Source organism: Misgurnus anguillicaudatus, chromosome 3 (genome assembly GCF_027580225.2).
Source record: "Misgurnus anguillicaudatus chromosome 3, ASM2758022v2, whole genome shotgun sequence".
NCBI classification, from domain to species: domain Eukaryota; kingdom Metazoa; phylum Chordata; class Actinopteri; order Cypriniformes; family Cobitidae; genus Misgurnus; species Misgurnus anguillicaudatus.
The window spans coordinates 20,177,795-20,192,576 of NC_073339.2; the positions used below are offsets into that span (position 1 = coordinate 20,177,795).

Consider the following 14,782-nt stretch of genomic DNA (forward strand, 5'->3'; position numbering starts at 1 on the left):
TATTTTTATTACATTTTTATATTGCCATTGGTTTAATGGGTTGAAAGGTTAAAGTATTAATAGAAAGTAACAATTTACAATACAAATTTTGTATCTTTTTACTTTCTGGGCTCGGGGCGGACTCGACTTGGACTCGGCCTTTAAGAACTCGGACTTGAGTCCAACTCGGACCCTTTTGGACTCGGACTTGATGTTTAAGGACTTGGTCTTGACTCGTACTCGACAAAGGTGGACTCGGACCCAACTCTAGCATTTGGCAGATGCTTTTAACTCTTTCCCCACCAAACTCGTAAATTAAGAGAAAACACTAACACAATGTGATTATAAATGGGTGCTGTATAAGTTTATTTTTAATCCACTATATTTTAATATTTTTTGGCTGCTACCTTGGACAAGTCTCTCCTGTAAAAGTGATCATTGGTCTAAATGGAACTTCTAACATAAAATATAAATAAAATAAACTGTCTACCCATTGAGCCACATAAAATGAATTCTCATGTGCATTATATAAGTTTAATTATTTTTTATCAATTTGCTGTTTATACTTTCCATGAACATCTGCATATAATATCTGTACATACTTAACCCCAACTTTTAAATACTGACCTGATACAATACTGATTTTGGCAGTAACTAATTTAAATATATATATATATATATATATGAGCTTGGTTCCAAAACGCAATAAACGCATTTAAAAAAATAAGAAAAATTAGTTACCGCCAAACTCAGTAGTGTATCCGGTCAGTATTAAAATGTTCATTCTTAATTGTATGCAAAATCCGCTGCTTTATTATGTCGTCTTTCCTCCCTTTTTTCCCAAAACGCAATAAACGGCAGTCCTCCTTCTTCTCTGCAGAATGCGATAAATCCGCTCAACAAATCACAACACACCATTCCACGCACTGTAAACAACAATGGCGGCGCATTGAATACACAAACGAAATCTGAGTTTTCCTCATCTACTTTGTACTTCGTGATCAACAAACAAACAAAAACAAAATAAGATGGCATTTGATGGCATTGCTAAACCTGCAGTGGTTTTCTGTGACGGGAAAGAAACGTAAACCATCAACATCTAAAAATTTACGCGAGAGGCACTCGAGAGACGGAAAAATGCCGGCTGTTGCTTGTTCTCCCAACAGCATCAAGCTTCTGTCATACTTACATATTGACCCCAGGGGATCTTATGAAAAACTTTACATTATTTTACGCAAAGTCAACGCAAAACAAGCAGGACAAAATCATTTTTCAGCTGATCCCTGTCAAAAAGTTCAGCAACGACGTCCAGAGGATGACAGCAGCAATGACAGTGTTCCTAATGTGACAAAGTAAGTGTTTTGATTAATGCCATTCATGTTTTTTTTTAATCAGTGTGTACCACTAGTCAACTAAACATGGCAGAGATGAATGCACATTTATATATTGATTCAATTTTGTAAAAGAAAAATCAGTTTTTATAATAAATCTTTGAAAATCAAATAATGGATTTAATTTGTTATATTTTATAACCTAAACATGCTTTGTAAAAGTTTGTAGCAGAAAATAGTGTTTTTCATCTTGTCACTTTCTTGGTATAGAAAACACGTTTTTACCAAAATTAGTCAAAATGGATTTATTGCGTTTTGGAACCAAACTCTTCATATATATATATATATATATATATATTGTCGTATCTCCCAACCATTGTTAATTAATGTGTGTCTGGTTGCACCCTGGCTAGTGAGTGATGGTTGGATGAGGGGACACCGAGCCCTGTCTTCAACATTACTGATCAGAGATCTGTTTCAAACAGCCTGCGACACACAACCTGCAGTGCGCCTGTTCGCCAGCTCCACTTTAATCATACATGCCAGGCCGCATCCCAGCATGCCTCTCAAAGACCATACACAGCACACTGTAACCAATTAGAACTCGCCGTGCTGTGCCCACATCTCTGGGACGAATGCCTGATGTTCAGCCAAGAGAAGAAAAAACAGCGCACTAAAAACAAAAAATTGGTATTAGATCAATAAGTGCAAAAATCATAACAGAAGCAGCCATCTGAATCTGAAACGTTGCAATAGCGTCACACGCATCAAAAGCTGGCCACATTTGGAACGCTTATGCGACGCAGCGGGGCCAAACCATAGATTGTATCCTCAATGAGTTTGAAAGAAGAAAGGTTTTCTGTGATAACAAGAACAAGCTACAGACAAGAAAATGTATTTTTTTGTTTTTTAATCAACTGACTGCAAAGCAAAGGGCTTTGAACTGGAAAAGCGATTGAATTTTAAAATCACTAGACAAAGATAAGCACAATGAACATTTCCTCTGAATGGGAGTTTCACCAGCCTGTATTTTCTCACATTAATAGGCAATCAAATCTGTGGGTACATGCAACAGCCAGGATCAGCAGTTTGTTATCTTGACTTACCGAGGAGGGGCGGCAGCCAGTTGACGTTGGCTTCACAGTGTGAGTCCAGGAACGTGAGGACTTCACCTTTGGCCACCGATGCTCCGAGGAGCCGTGTGCGGATCAGACCCTCTCGCTTCTTAGTGCGCACGATACGGACTTTAGGAAATCTGGCCATGTGCTTTTCCAGATGAGCCTTAAGATGATCTGTTGAGAGGAAGACGATAAAAAGAGAAATTACTAGAAATAATGTATTGAATTAAAGAAGGGACATTTAAGAAAAAGACCTAAGCCTGAGTTTGTATTGTTTTAAAGGCAGAAGAATGGAGATAGAGTATGTGTTTCGGTGCAGTGGTGCAGTAATTTAATCTTGGGATTGTTTCTCCATTCTCTTGGCCCCATTCAAGGACATTAATGTTTAACACCCCATACGATTGCCCTGCTGTTAATACTTAAGTGAAATGTTGAATGTTCTCTGTTTATAGAATGTTAAGCAGGACAAACACTGCCGATTTAAACATTATACTGTTTTATATTAGATACATTCTGCAAATCCATAAATTTATCAAATGTATGATTTAAAGGATTAGGCCATTTTCTTAAAAAAATCCAGATAATTTAGTCACCATCATGTCATCCGAAATGTTGATGTCTTTCTTTGTTCAGTCGAAAAGAAATTATGTTTTTTGAGGAAAATATTCCAGGATTTTTCTCATTTTAATGGACTTTAATCAACACGTAACAGTTTTTATGCAGTTTAAAATTGCAGTTTCAAAGGACTCTAAATGATCCCAAACGAGGCAGAACGGTCTCATCTAGCGAAACGATTGTCATTTTTGACGAGAAAAATAAAAATATGCACTTTTAAACAACAACTTCTCGTATATCTCCGGTCATGTGACGTGCCAGCCCCACCTCACGTTATACGTCATCACGTCAAGAGGTCACGGATGACGTATGTAAGCAATAAGGTACGAGAGGCTATGCTGTATCGTGAATAAGTAACGGCTGAAGGGCGTTGTTAGGCACGACGCGAAGCGGAGTGCCTGCAACCCCTTCAGTCGTTACTTATTCACGATACAGCACTTGCCTTGAGTACCTTATTGCTTTTATAAAACGGTTACCACACAATATTAAAGTAAAAATATATTAGTGCAACTTTCATGAAGTTCAAAAAAAGTTCAATAAAAGCATTCCTTCCGCTAGAAAAAATAGTCCCTGACTGCGAACAACAACATGAAAGCTCAAATAAAAACAACAAACTGTTCTCAGACTCATTATATGTTTATGTGTTGCTAAGGGTGTTGCTAAGGGCGCAGTGATATTAAATAGAACCGTTGGGTGAAGCGGTCATAGCAGTGTTTTATCATGAATAAAGCACACCTATTGACCAATCAGAATCAAGGATTGGAACTAACCATTTTATAAGCGAAACTACGCCCCAGTGTTTACAAGCGTGGAGAAAGAGGACCGTTCCGACGTTGTTATACTGTATGTGGAATAATACTAATTAATGTCTTTGTGTCAGTTTATTGTTTAAAATGGTCCGCAAATGTGCGTTTCATATATGTAACACGTGACCTTTCCACGGCATTACGCAATGACCTGAGGTCGTGCTGGCGCGTCACAGGACCGGAGGAAGATGAGAAGTTGTTGTTTAAAAGTGCATATTTTTTTCTTGTCAAAAATGAAAATCGTTTCGCTAGATAAGACACTTATGCCTCATTTGGGATCATTTAGAGTCCTTTGAAACTGCAATTTTATACTCCATTAAAACTGTTAACGTGTTGGGTTCCATTAAAGTCCATTAAAATGAGAAAAATCCTGAAATGTTTTCCTCAAAAAACATAATTTCTTTTCAACTGAACAAAAAAAGACATCAACATTTTGGATGACAAATGTGAGTTAATTATCTGGATTTTTTAAAGAAAATTGACTAATCCTTTAAGAATACAAATACCAAACTACATTAATAGTATTTTATTATTATAAATTGTATAGTTAGCATGTGACCTTCAACGCACGGCTTTATTCTGTCTGTGCACATTCAAAAAACTTCTTTAGCTATGTTAAAGGGCATGAAAACACAGAAGGAAAGAGAAACAGATGGAAAAGTAGATTTTCTCAGTGTTAGTTGGGTAGTGGCTAATGCATTTGACCCCTTTCTGTGAGTGCAAAGTAACAGCAAAGGCAGCTATTTCAAAAGCAGAGCAAAAAATTGGACAAAGTCTTATCTTTCAACACATTACTGTTTGTTCATTTTCCGAAGCAGCAGGAGTTTGCTGCATTTTTTGGACCATTTTCACGTTATACAAACACTAACCATTAATACCTGCACAAACTCAATCATTGCTTCCCAGCTGCTACGTCTTTGTGTGAATGTGCACATGCGACTGTGTGATTAGATGCTTTAGAGGAACCAAACATACAGGCTTTGGCTTTCCAACATAACTTAAATCCATTAGATGCGGCCGTCGTGATTTAATGGAAGGTTTGAACCGGAGGACCAGTCAATTTTCTTTACTGAACATAAAAGATAAATAGCACAAAACATGAAGAGGCATTCATGTGCTTTGACTATAAGATGTATGAACATCAATTATTTAGCATTTTAAAGAACCTGAGATGACGGAATTTACTAAAAAGCGCATGAACAACAGTTGATGAAACGCATCGATTTCACAATGGGTTTATAAAAAAGACAGACATCCACAATATATATAGTGTCCTTAATCCTGACAAATTAAAAAGTACATTTCCTATTTGAAAACGGCATAGCGGAATATTGTTGTGCCTTCATATTAACAATATATTTAAAGTTACTTAACCCTGATACACACTGCATTTACAAAAATATTGTCTAGGTTAACAATACCTACGAAAAGCTTCACAGGAGGCCCATCGTGTCCAGTCAGAAAAGCAGCAGGGCCACATTTATTTTTAATATGGCACCAAAAAGACTGCCGACTTTATGATAGCAGCACTTCAGAGAGTTTCTGGTCTGTGTACAGAGAACTCACTGCAGGCCCCAATGCAATTATAAACAACCCAAACAGAGCAGGACATCTGTGATGAAAAATAAAAGAGTATATTAGCCGACAGGGAGACGGTCCTATATGTGAGCCGTTCCTCTGGTGGACGTCAAACAGCAATATGTGGGCGTGTGCGTTTGTTCCTCGTGTTTGGTTCTCTTAGGCCAGGGGCCAAACTCCCTTTAGGGAACCCAGAGTCGCATCCTCGCACTCTGCTAAACTCCAGCAAAGTCACCTGCCAATGAACAAAGTTACATTCAGCACTTTCTTTGTGTTTTTCACCCTCTCTCCCTTTCTTCTCAACTCCCAGGGTGTCTGGCCCTCAAACAAATGGCCCCAATAAAAGTGACAGCCTCGATATGAGTTGCCACTGCACTCTGATCCCACTGTGCTGAGGTGGGGAAGAGAATCACGAAATTCCGTGCCAGCGCTGTTAGTGGAAGCGGCTCGCGGAACCGAATGTGTCGGACGGCTTTTTACCATCACGCTTTCCGTGTCCTACGAGCGCTTGATTAAACGAGGTCATAAATCATTGGCGCTGATGCATGGCAGGCTGAGCGCTGGGGAAGGAAGTGACAAATAAACAGTTATGAGGAAAAAGGCAAAGTTTCGTATCCCGCTGGTATGCGGCTGACAAACCATGATGGAGGGCAGGCACGTTCTTTGCTTTGATGGCTTGCAGACAGACCTCTCTGGGCCGCTACTTTACTTTCCCGACCTGGGTAAAAGAAAGAATTTCATTTTCCCTTCTCCCTGGTGGTCTGCCATTAAGACAGATGGCCGAGACGACACATTTTGAGTCGCACAGAAGCTTTCTGATGGTTTTCAAACAGATGTGTGTCTTTCTGCTATTCTACACTTCAGATTATGTTTAATGGGGCTGGGAGATTTGTAATACTTTTCAAGCAGTATTTCTAACTTTCATGATATGAGAGCTTCAGAGGGGTTAAAATTTCTATTGTCTAGTTCAAACTAGCGAGTCACGTTTTTTAATTGATGTTGCTTTAGTAGATGAGCTCTCTTTAAATTGATGTAGCTGGTATTGGGCATAAAATACAGTAACTGCAGTTTTTTCCAACCCAGTGTTGTATTAACCCAGTAAAAGTTTATGTTTGACCCAACAATGGGTTAAAACCAGTTGTGCCTCTTACATCTTGAAAAGTGAAGCCACTGGCTCTTTGATCGCCCCCTGATGACTGGCTGCAGTACAAGTCATAAACCCCGCCCTCTCAATTTTTTCTTAAAAAATGCAATGGAATATGCAGGATGTTTATGCAATTTTATGCGATGAAATTGTGGGAACTTGCAAAAATTGCGGGAACTTGTAAAAACTGTGGTAACTTGCAAAAACTGTTTGCAGCTTTTCAATGATGTTCACGTCACATAATCAAGTCATTTCATAACTTTTCCATGGCAACAGGGGACATGGCTGCACTTGTGTGAAGTAAATACAACATTTTTCAACTTTCTGCTAATATGTGATTTTTGCTACAAAAATGCGGGGATTATGAAATCATGCAAGCCCCGCATATTTTGCACACGGAAATCCGCAATTTATGCTGCGAAAGTGCGGCATATTTGAAAAAATGTGGCCACCGCATAAATATGCGGACTTTGGTTGATTATGCGTTGAATCATGCGATCGCATAATCACGTTTTTGTGGAGGGACTGCTTATCACGCTGATATATGTAAAATTGTTAATTTTTGTGTTACGTTTCATTTTAGCTAGTAATTTGATGCTATAGAAAGGGGTTGTGTCATTGCGACTGGCGTGGTTGAATTGGACATGCAAGCATTTGGGGGGAAGTTTGATACCGCGCCTCTAGTCTCGCGTAGCCAGACCTTCAATACTGAAGGCCTGGTGTTTTTTGCTGCTTTTTCTGGACAAAGCCCGCCCACGAGCTGTTTGACCGACATGTCAAACAACCAATCACAGTTTGTTTCGTCTAGCGTCACGTTTCGGACTCCCCACAATAACGAGCCGGCTGGCAACATTATTGAAATAACCAGCCGCAACCGAATAGCATCTAAATTAACAACATTACTCACCATAGAACAATGTTGTGCACTTCATCAACAGCCACACCAACGAGACGCTCCCGTTAAATGTCTGTTTGAAGCATATCTCTCCACTTTTTAACACATACAAGCAATTCAGGAGAACCGAACTTTTAGACTCCACTAACTGCCTCAAGCAAAACTCTTGGACGTCTTTTAGAGAGTCTATGCTGCGAATTTGCATATTTTGGAGAATCCAATGTTTAGCTGATCATGATAACTGGTCATTATTATCCACGTGAACACGACTGATTCTCTTCCTCAATGGAACGTCAGAGCTTTGTTTTCCAGGGACCGAAACTAAACACGGCACTCGTGTCTCCTGAAAATCCGCTTTATTTCAACCAATCAAAGACGACTTTCCAGAAAAGTGTACGAAAAACATCAGACGTTCAGCCAACAGTCTGTGGGCGTGACGTCTGAGGCTGAGACTACCGCGCCTCTGGCTCCACGGACAATTCATACTGTGCATGTCCTGGCTGACGTTTTTACGTAACATGGCAGCATCCATGGACAGACAATTTTGCCTTCTATTCATTACAATGGAAGGAAGCAACGTCGCGTCGTCCATCTTTTTTTACAGTCTGTAGTTAAAACATATTAGCATTTCGGGCTGACTAATGACTAATTTTGACCTGGAGACTATCCCAGACTATCTTGGTCGGAAGGCAGGAAGACACCCCGGACAAACATACACATACAGTACTGTACAGTAAAAAACAAAAATGAACAAATGCAACTTTTAAAAAAGCCAAAACTGTTTCAACCCCCTGTGATTTTCTAGTTAATTGGAACATAAACAACTGTTATCCTGTACGACAAGAGCAGCTGGATGCAAATACCATTATGCACCTGTGTTACTGTAGATGCAATTACCAACATTGCACAAATGCTGCTAAGAAACCAATGTAATAGATTGAACTACATGCTTTATCTCCTGGATTGATGCAGGTCTCTTTTGTTTTACATTCCATTCTGACTCCTGCATTTGAATTGGCTGCTTTCTCTGCATGAGTCTTAAACGGCAATATGCGTTTTAGTCAGGATTCGACTGTGGCCCCTGTAAACAGGCACAGAGAGTAAAAGATTTGCTGAGCACAGGCACCTTGAGCACTCTGTTGCCACTGTCTTTATTCATAATATACTGTTTGTTTTCAGACCCTGCCGTTGGCCAATGTGTAAATAAAAGAAACCCACCTGCCCTTCTGATTGCCCTGCATGTTGGCTCCAATTTATTCAACCGCCGCTTTCCTCTGGGATACGCATTCCCTTGAACCATTCATAAATCCGTCTCTGCAGCGAGATCAATGCTCAGACTCAATCCCAATTTATTACAATGCCGCCGTAAAGAGGACCAGAAAATGAGGCCTGCGAAAGTAACCCAAGGGAAATGTCTAACAACGCTTGACAATGTGGCAAATGATTTTGTTGTAGAAGTATATCTATTTTAAGTGTCGGGAGACGCGTGGTTCATTCCCAGCATGGTCTTCAGAGCAATAACAACACGTTTCAAAGATTAAATATTAAATAAGTAAAGACACAAACAAACAACGGAACCATTTCATTTGAAAATCCTGACATCCAGTCAGTTATCCGTCATTTAATGTTTTAATGATAATAATTGTTTTCGTTCACCTGTTCATTTCTAATCATGAACTTACAACACGAGCATTCAAGTAAAAATGTGTTTATTTATTTTTGAAGAGAACAGATGAACAGAGACCATGCAACACTTTACATGTTTAACATCACATGAAGCAGATTAATAAATTACTTTTTCTCGCAGTAACAGACAGCTGAGGTGATAAAACACACAAACTTTGTGCTGAACAGGCAAATATGAACAAATCACATCACAAAATACTATTAAGATTAAAATTGCAACAGATGTGTAAAAATCTGAATTGAATTAAACACTGTTTACCTGAAACCATCTTTTACTTTTATTCTGGAGATTGATCGCGTGCTCTTACATTACGCTTCGGTTAACGCAATCTGACACACACACACGCACGCAAACACACACACGCACAGTAAAGTTGCCTAATTACAGACCAGTACTTTGCAACAACGTTGACCAAGCCACAGAAAATACCGGATTATCTGAGCATCATGTCAGTATACCCAGTATATCACGCAGACTTATAAACAGGGAAATAATAAAAGACATTTGACTTGCATAGCATCCAGCTAACGTTAGCCAACTCCGTTGGCCAAAAAGTCCTGGAAAAGCATGTAAACTCCACCATGCTAATTTCCTCCTGCTCAATCTGGTCCAAGCTCCTTAATCCTTAATTTATTCTTCAACTGAACGCCTTGTAAAGGGTGATTTTGTAAGCATAAAATCACGAGACTCTGAAAACGATCCAATCACATGAGGTCAAAGACATAAAAAACTATTCTGATTCATTTACAACATAAGTGGAAGGATTTGGGGCGCACAGTTCTGCGCCCCAGGGCGGATCCAAAACCAGCCAATTAGAGCTCAGCCTCAGGTCACATGTTTTTACCCTTTTTTATGACCTACATAGACACTCATTAGGGTTGCGCCCCAGACACACACACATGACACACACATAACAAACTCAGTTTTGATTATTTTTTAAATAAATGATAACATGACTAACAGTGAAAAAGTACAACTAAACGTTTTTATTTTGCATTTGTATAATTTGCATTATATATTTAACTTTTTTTTAACATGTTAAAGTAGCTTTCTTCTCTGGCAAAGTTTGGGGGCGCCCCAGTGCCCCGTAGTGACCAGCCGCCACTGGAAACGTATAATACTTAGCACAACCTTTTCAAATTACTTTCAAGATACACAGCAGCAATAAACGTCATTTCACCATTTAGGTTAACTACAGACCGGTTACAGTTTGGTTATGAGTATCCTACATCTAGCCCAAAACTTGAATTGGTTACATGTCGTTTTTGACATCATGTAAGCAAAGGTATTTGCTTTCATACATTTATTTATCTTATTTTATTTATTTTTGGGTGTTGGTTACACGTATATTACATTTTCATTTTGAGTTTTAGAATAAAAAATAAAGAATAGATTTTTTGTTTAGCTTTTGAAAACTCTTGATGATGAACCTTCTTATTTACCAGACATGCCTGCACCAACAATATCTTCTTTCCCCATTTCCAATTTTCTATTGGATTTACATCATTGAATAAAGGACGACTTCTTTTGGAGTATATAATTACAAGCAAACCTCAGTTGCAAGCATATTATCTGTCACCAAAGGGAAGGTCATTCATGCAACATTAAGCATCACAAATTGACGAGGAGAGAAATGAAGGACAATTTAGCACTCTATTCCTCTGCCTGCAGAACTTCAGTAATGTTCAGAGACTCCAAGAAACAGAAAACATTACGACCTCTGAGGTGAAAAGCTTATGTGGGGTTTCAAGGTTAAAGAGAAACATCCACAACAGTCTCCTGTCTAGAGGATTCAACACAGGATTAAAGGACTCTGGGTAGAGTGGGTGGCATTCTCAATGTAGATACATTTCTACTAGGCATTAGGCTGCTTTCATCGTTTATCAATCCCACTAAATCCCTTTACCTACAAAGTTGCACGCTTCAACGACAATATATGTATAATGTATACAGCCCCGTCCAGCAGGACACGGTCACAAAATGCATGTGTGGGTGGAAAAGGTCACAGCATTAAGACAATAAGCCAGTCAAGTGAACTGGCAGAAGCAGAATTAAATCGGAAGGACGGTATGGATTTTCTTCTCAGTCCGATGAGTGGGCGATGCCAGTCGAAGATGAGGCATGTACTGACAGCGTAATTGAAATTCCACCGCCAAAGTTTGCTGTGTAGGGCCTATGATAATCCATCCCGCATGTGTCATACAGTTGGTATACAAGAAGAACAAAGCCCTGCCTCGCTCCTATCGATCCAACTTCACGTGCCTATGAGCGAGAGCCGCGGAAACGACTGTAGAGATAAAAGAGGCATGACTTTACACCATAATGACTGGCACCTATTCCATCGCTTGCACCTGCAAGCGGCCAATCAAAGGGCAGGTGGGTAATTGGCTAGGCTATTGTTGGCGAGGATAGACAGTGGTGATGCGGAGAGGTGAAGCCCCTCCATTAACCTCTCTCTAGTCTCCTCGCACAGCCCACATACAGCCTCGGTTTGTTTATCGCTGAGGGGGAAAGGCGGCCTTGCTTTGCAGACAAGGGGATGTACGCGTCTGCAATGGTCTCTCATTAACGGAAAGCCCGGCTCCATGCGAGGCAGGTTTTGTTTGAAAGATCCACCGGTCGCTCAATGCGGCTCTTTTAAGAGAGACAAGGTCATTCATCTCGGCGTGGAGCGGAAAGCACGTCGAGTAACAATGAAGCACCACACATGCTGATTAGCAGCTAAACAATCCGCTTCAGTCTCTTTGGTGGATGCACGGAGAGAGGCACATAAACTAGAATTAGTGTCACTATGGCCATTAGTATTGTGCATAGTGCACTTTTTCTGGAAAACCAGACAATGACTGTCTTTATTCAACGTTCTTTTTGACACCACGCAGGAAAAAGCAGTCGATGATCTTCCAGCAACGCAAACATGAGTATGTCCAGATGGAACATTTGAGAGATACACAGGAAAGGAAGAGGACCTTGGAGACAGCAGCTATGTTTGGGTGTGGGGATCAAAAGTGATTAGAAATAAATGATGAGTCTGGGAAGGCGGTCAATTACAGCTCCTGCCAAAAAGCAGTGCATAGAGAAAAATTATATCTCTTAGATTTGTGTGAGAGAAGACTAAATGAAACCTTTATTGAGACTAATGAGTTTGAGTTGTATTTGAAATTATGCAACTGTGATGCGAGAATTTAATACATATAACATTTACTGTACGCAGCTAATGTACATTCAAGTACACATGTGGGTAAATAAGTGAACAAAAAAAGGCCCTCATTTAGCGATCTCAATGCTCTAAATAAAACAATAAAAGTTGAACATATATTTTTCCCATAGTATTGCTTTTGACTTTGTGTTTGCTTATATCTCCCAGCAGCCATATCACCCTGTAGCCCAAGACAACTTGCCCACTGAAGCTAAGCAAGTTTGAGCCTGGCCAGTACTTGGATGGGAGACCACCTGGGAAAACCAGGTTGCTGCTGGTAGAGGCGTTATTGAGACCAACAAGGGGTGCTCACCCTGTGGTCTGTGTGGGTCCTAACACCCCAGTATAGTGACGGAGACACTATACTGTCAACAAGCACCATCTTTTGGATGAGACGTTAAATCGAGGTCCTGACTCTCTCAGGCTGTTTACACTTGGCATTAACATGCGTTTTCATCGATCGGATCACAAGTGGACGACGTTATGCCAGGTGTAAACGATGTTCAAAACGTTTTGAGCTTGTCCCCTTTCGACCACTTTCAACCACATCCAGATGTAGTTGAAACCACTTTCGATCGGATCGCTTTGGAGTTGCGGAACGCACATGTGGTTGAATGTGTTCGAACAGCCACACGCGACCTCCTTCTCTCCGCCCATTTATCTATTCTGAGGTACTAAACACAAGTTTTACGTCTTTTCTGACTTCTGGCGTGAACAGACGGTGAACAGTGCTATTTTTAGCCTTTCATTGATAAAACTCAATCGTCTGATCGGCGTAGTTTCGTTTTGAAAGCGTGTGAAAGTTGCACGATCCTATTTCATCAATTGCGCCGAAAATTCAAAACACTGTGCAGCATGTTTACTTGCTAAACAAGCAGAGGACTCCGACATAATATTAGTTTGCGTCCATATAAACTCATCCTTACTCCCGCTCGCGTTTGAATGACAGCAGAGAGACTCGCCCACCGTCTCACAACAGACCACCCCCTCACGGTATTCAGGACAGAAGCGGTCGAAAGTGGACAAAAGAGACGGATTTAAATACCAGGTGTAAACGTGATGTGTCTCTCTCGTCCACTTGTGATCTGATCGATGAAAACACATCTTAAAACCAAGTGTAAACAGCCCCTCTGTGGTCATTAAAAATCCCATGATGTCATTCGAAAAAGAGCAGGGGTGTGCCCCGGCATCCTGGCCAAACTTGCCCATTGGCCTACTAATTATCCCCTCGTACTAATTGGCTATATCACTCTATCTCCTCTCCACAAATAAGCTGGTGTGTGGTGGGCATTCTGGTACAATATGGCTGCTGTCGCATCATCCAGGTGGATGCTGCACATTGGTGGGGGTTGAGGAGAATCCCCCTTTCATAAGCGCTTTGAGTGCTGCAGAAACTTGATTTTTCTCAAAACTGACTTTGCTGACTCCATCAACTTTAAACATGTGTAGCTCTGTATTTTCAACAAATCATACATCGTTTTGAAGGCTTTTTAATAGAGACTGTAATATAAATAACTCATTTTTGAAAATATGCTCATTCCAACTCATTTTGTCAGCACGAGTCACAATTATTCTTACTCTGTGTGATGTAGAAATCCCCATATTGCACAGTAACCAAACGTACTGTGGGCAATCAACTGAAACAGGACATGTTTGGGCCTGGTCTGTTCTTGAATGGAAGACCCCCTGCTTGCTGATGGGAATGGTGTTATGTAGGCCCGCAGGTGGCCTTCACTCACTCAATACTTTTGGGTTTCAGTGTCTCAGACTTGTGAAAAGTTGCTGTTCTTTAGATGTCATAGGAAACAGAGTTATGAACTCTTTTACTTATCCTTCACGGTTGTCTTTGTCAGTTCTGTAGTTCAATTGGTAGATAATGGCACAAACACCAATAAAATGTGTAGCTTGCATGCACTTGTAGCGAATTTATGCGGGAGGAGGGAAATAACGTTATTTGAAACACTATGAACCTCCGACCGAAACACTACGGGGATTCCCAAGGGAATCTTAGATTTTAGCTCAAAAGGGAATATTATGTGTAATTAACTGTAATTAATTATACAAGTTTATCAGGTTTTACCTGGCGTAGCAGAATTAATAATAACAATTAATTAATATGTTCGTCCACCGAAGACATATATCCATAATCGTATATTAACGTCTAAGAAATGTTAATTTCATGGCCTTTAAAATTAACCTTCTCACTGATATACAGTGCTACTCGCAGCGTGTAGCTGGATCAAAAGGCAGAAATAGTGACTTTAATTTCATTGAGCATTGAACACAGAAACAATTCAATTGTGAAAATGCAAACCGGTTTATTAACTATAACATGAAGTACACATAACGACTAACTAAACATACACACATACAATAACATAAAACATAGATGAGGAAGTAAAGATTGAAAAAGCTAGAGAGAGAGAGTAAAAG

At 40.0% G+C, this 14,782-nt stretch overlaps 1 protein-coding gene across 2 annotated transcripts in view; it reads right to left on the reverse strand.

The window, feature by feature from the left end:
- galntl6 (polypeptide N-acetylgalactosaminyltransferase like 6) overlaps positions 1-14,782 on the reverse strand; it is a 317,093-nt gene that overhangs the window by 69,458 nt on the left and 232,853 nt on the right. For both annotated transcript variants that reach the window (XM_055205086.2, XM_055205085.2), the window contains exon 6: positions 2,417-2,602. In XM_055205086.2, coding sequence (XP_055061061.2) covers positions 2,417-2,602 — 186 coding nt within the window. The remainder of the gene's footprint in view (positions 1-2,416; positions 2,603-14,782) is intronic.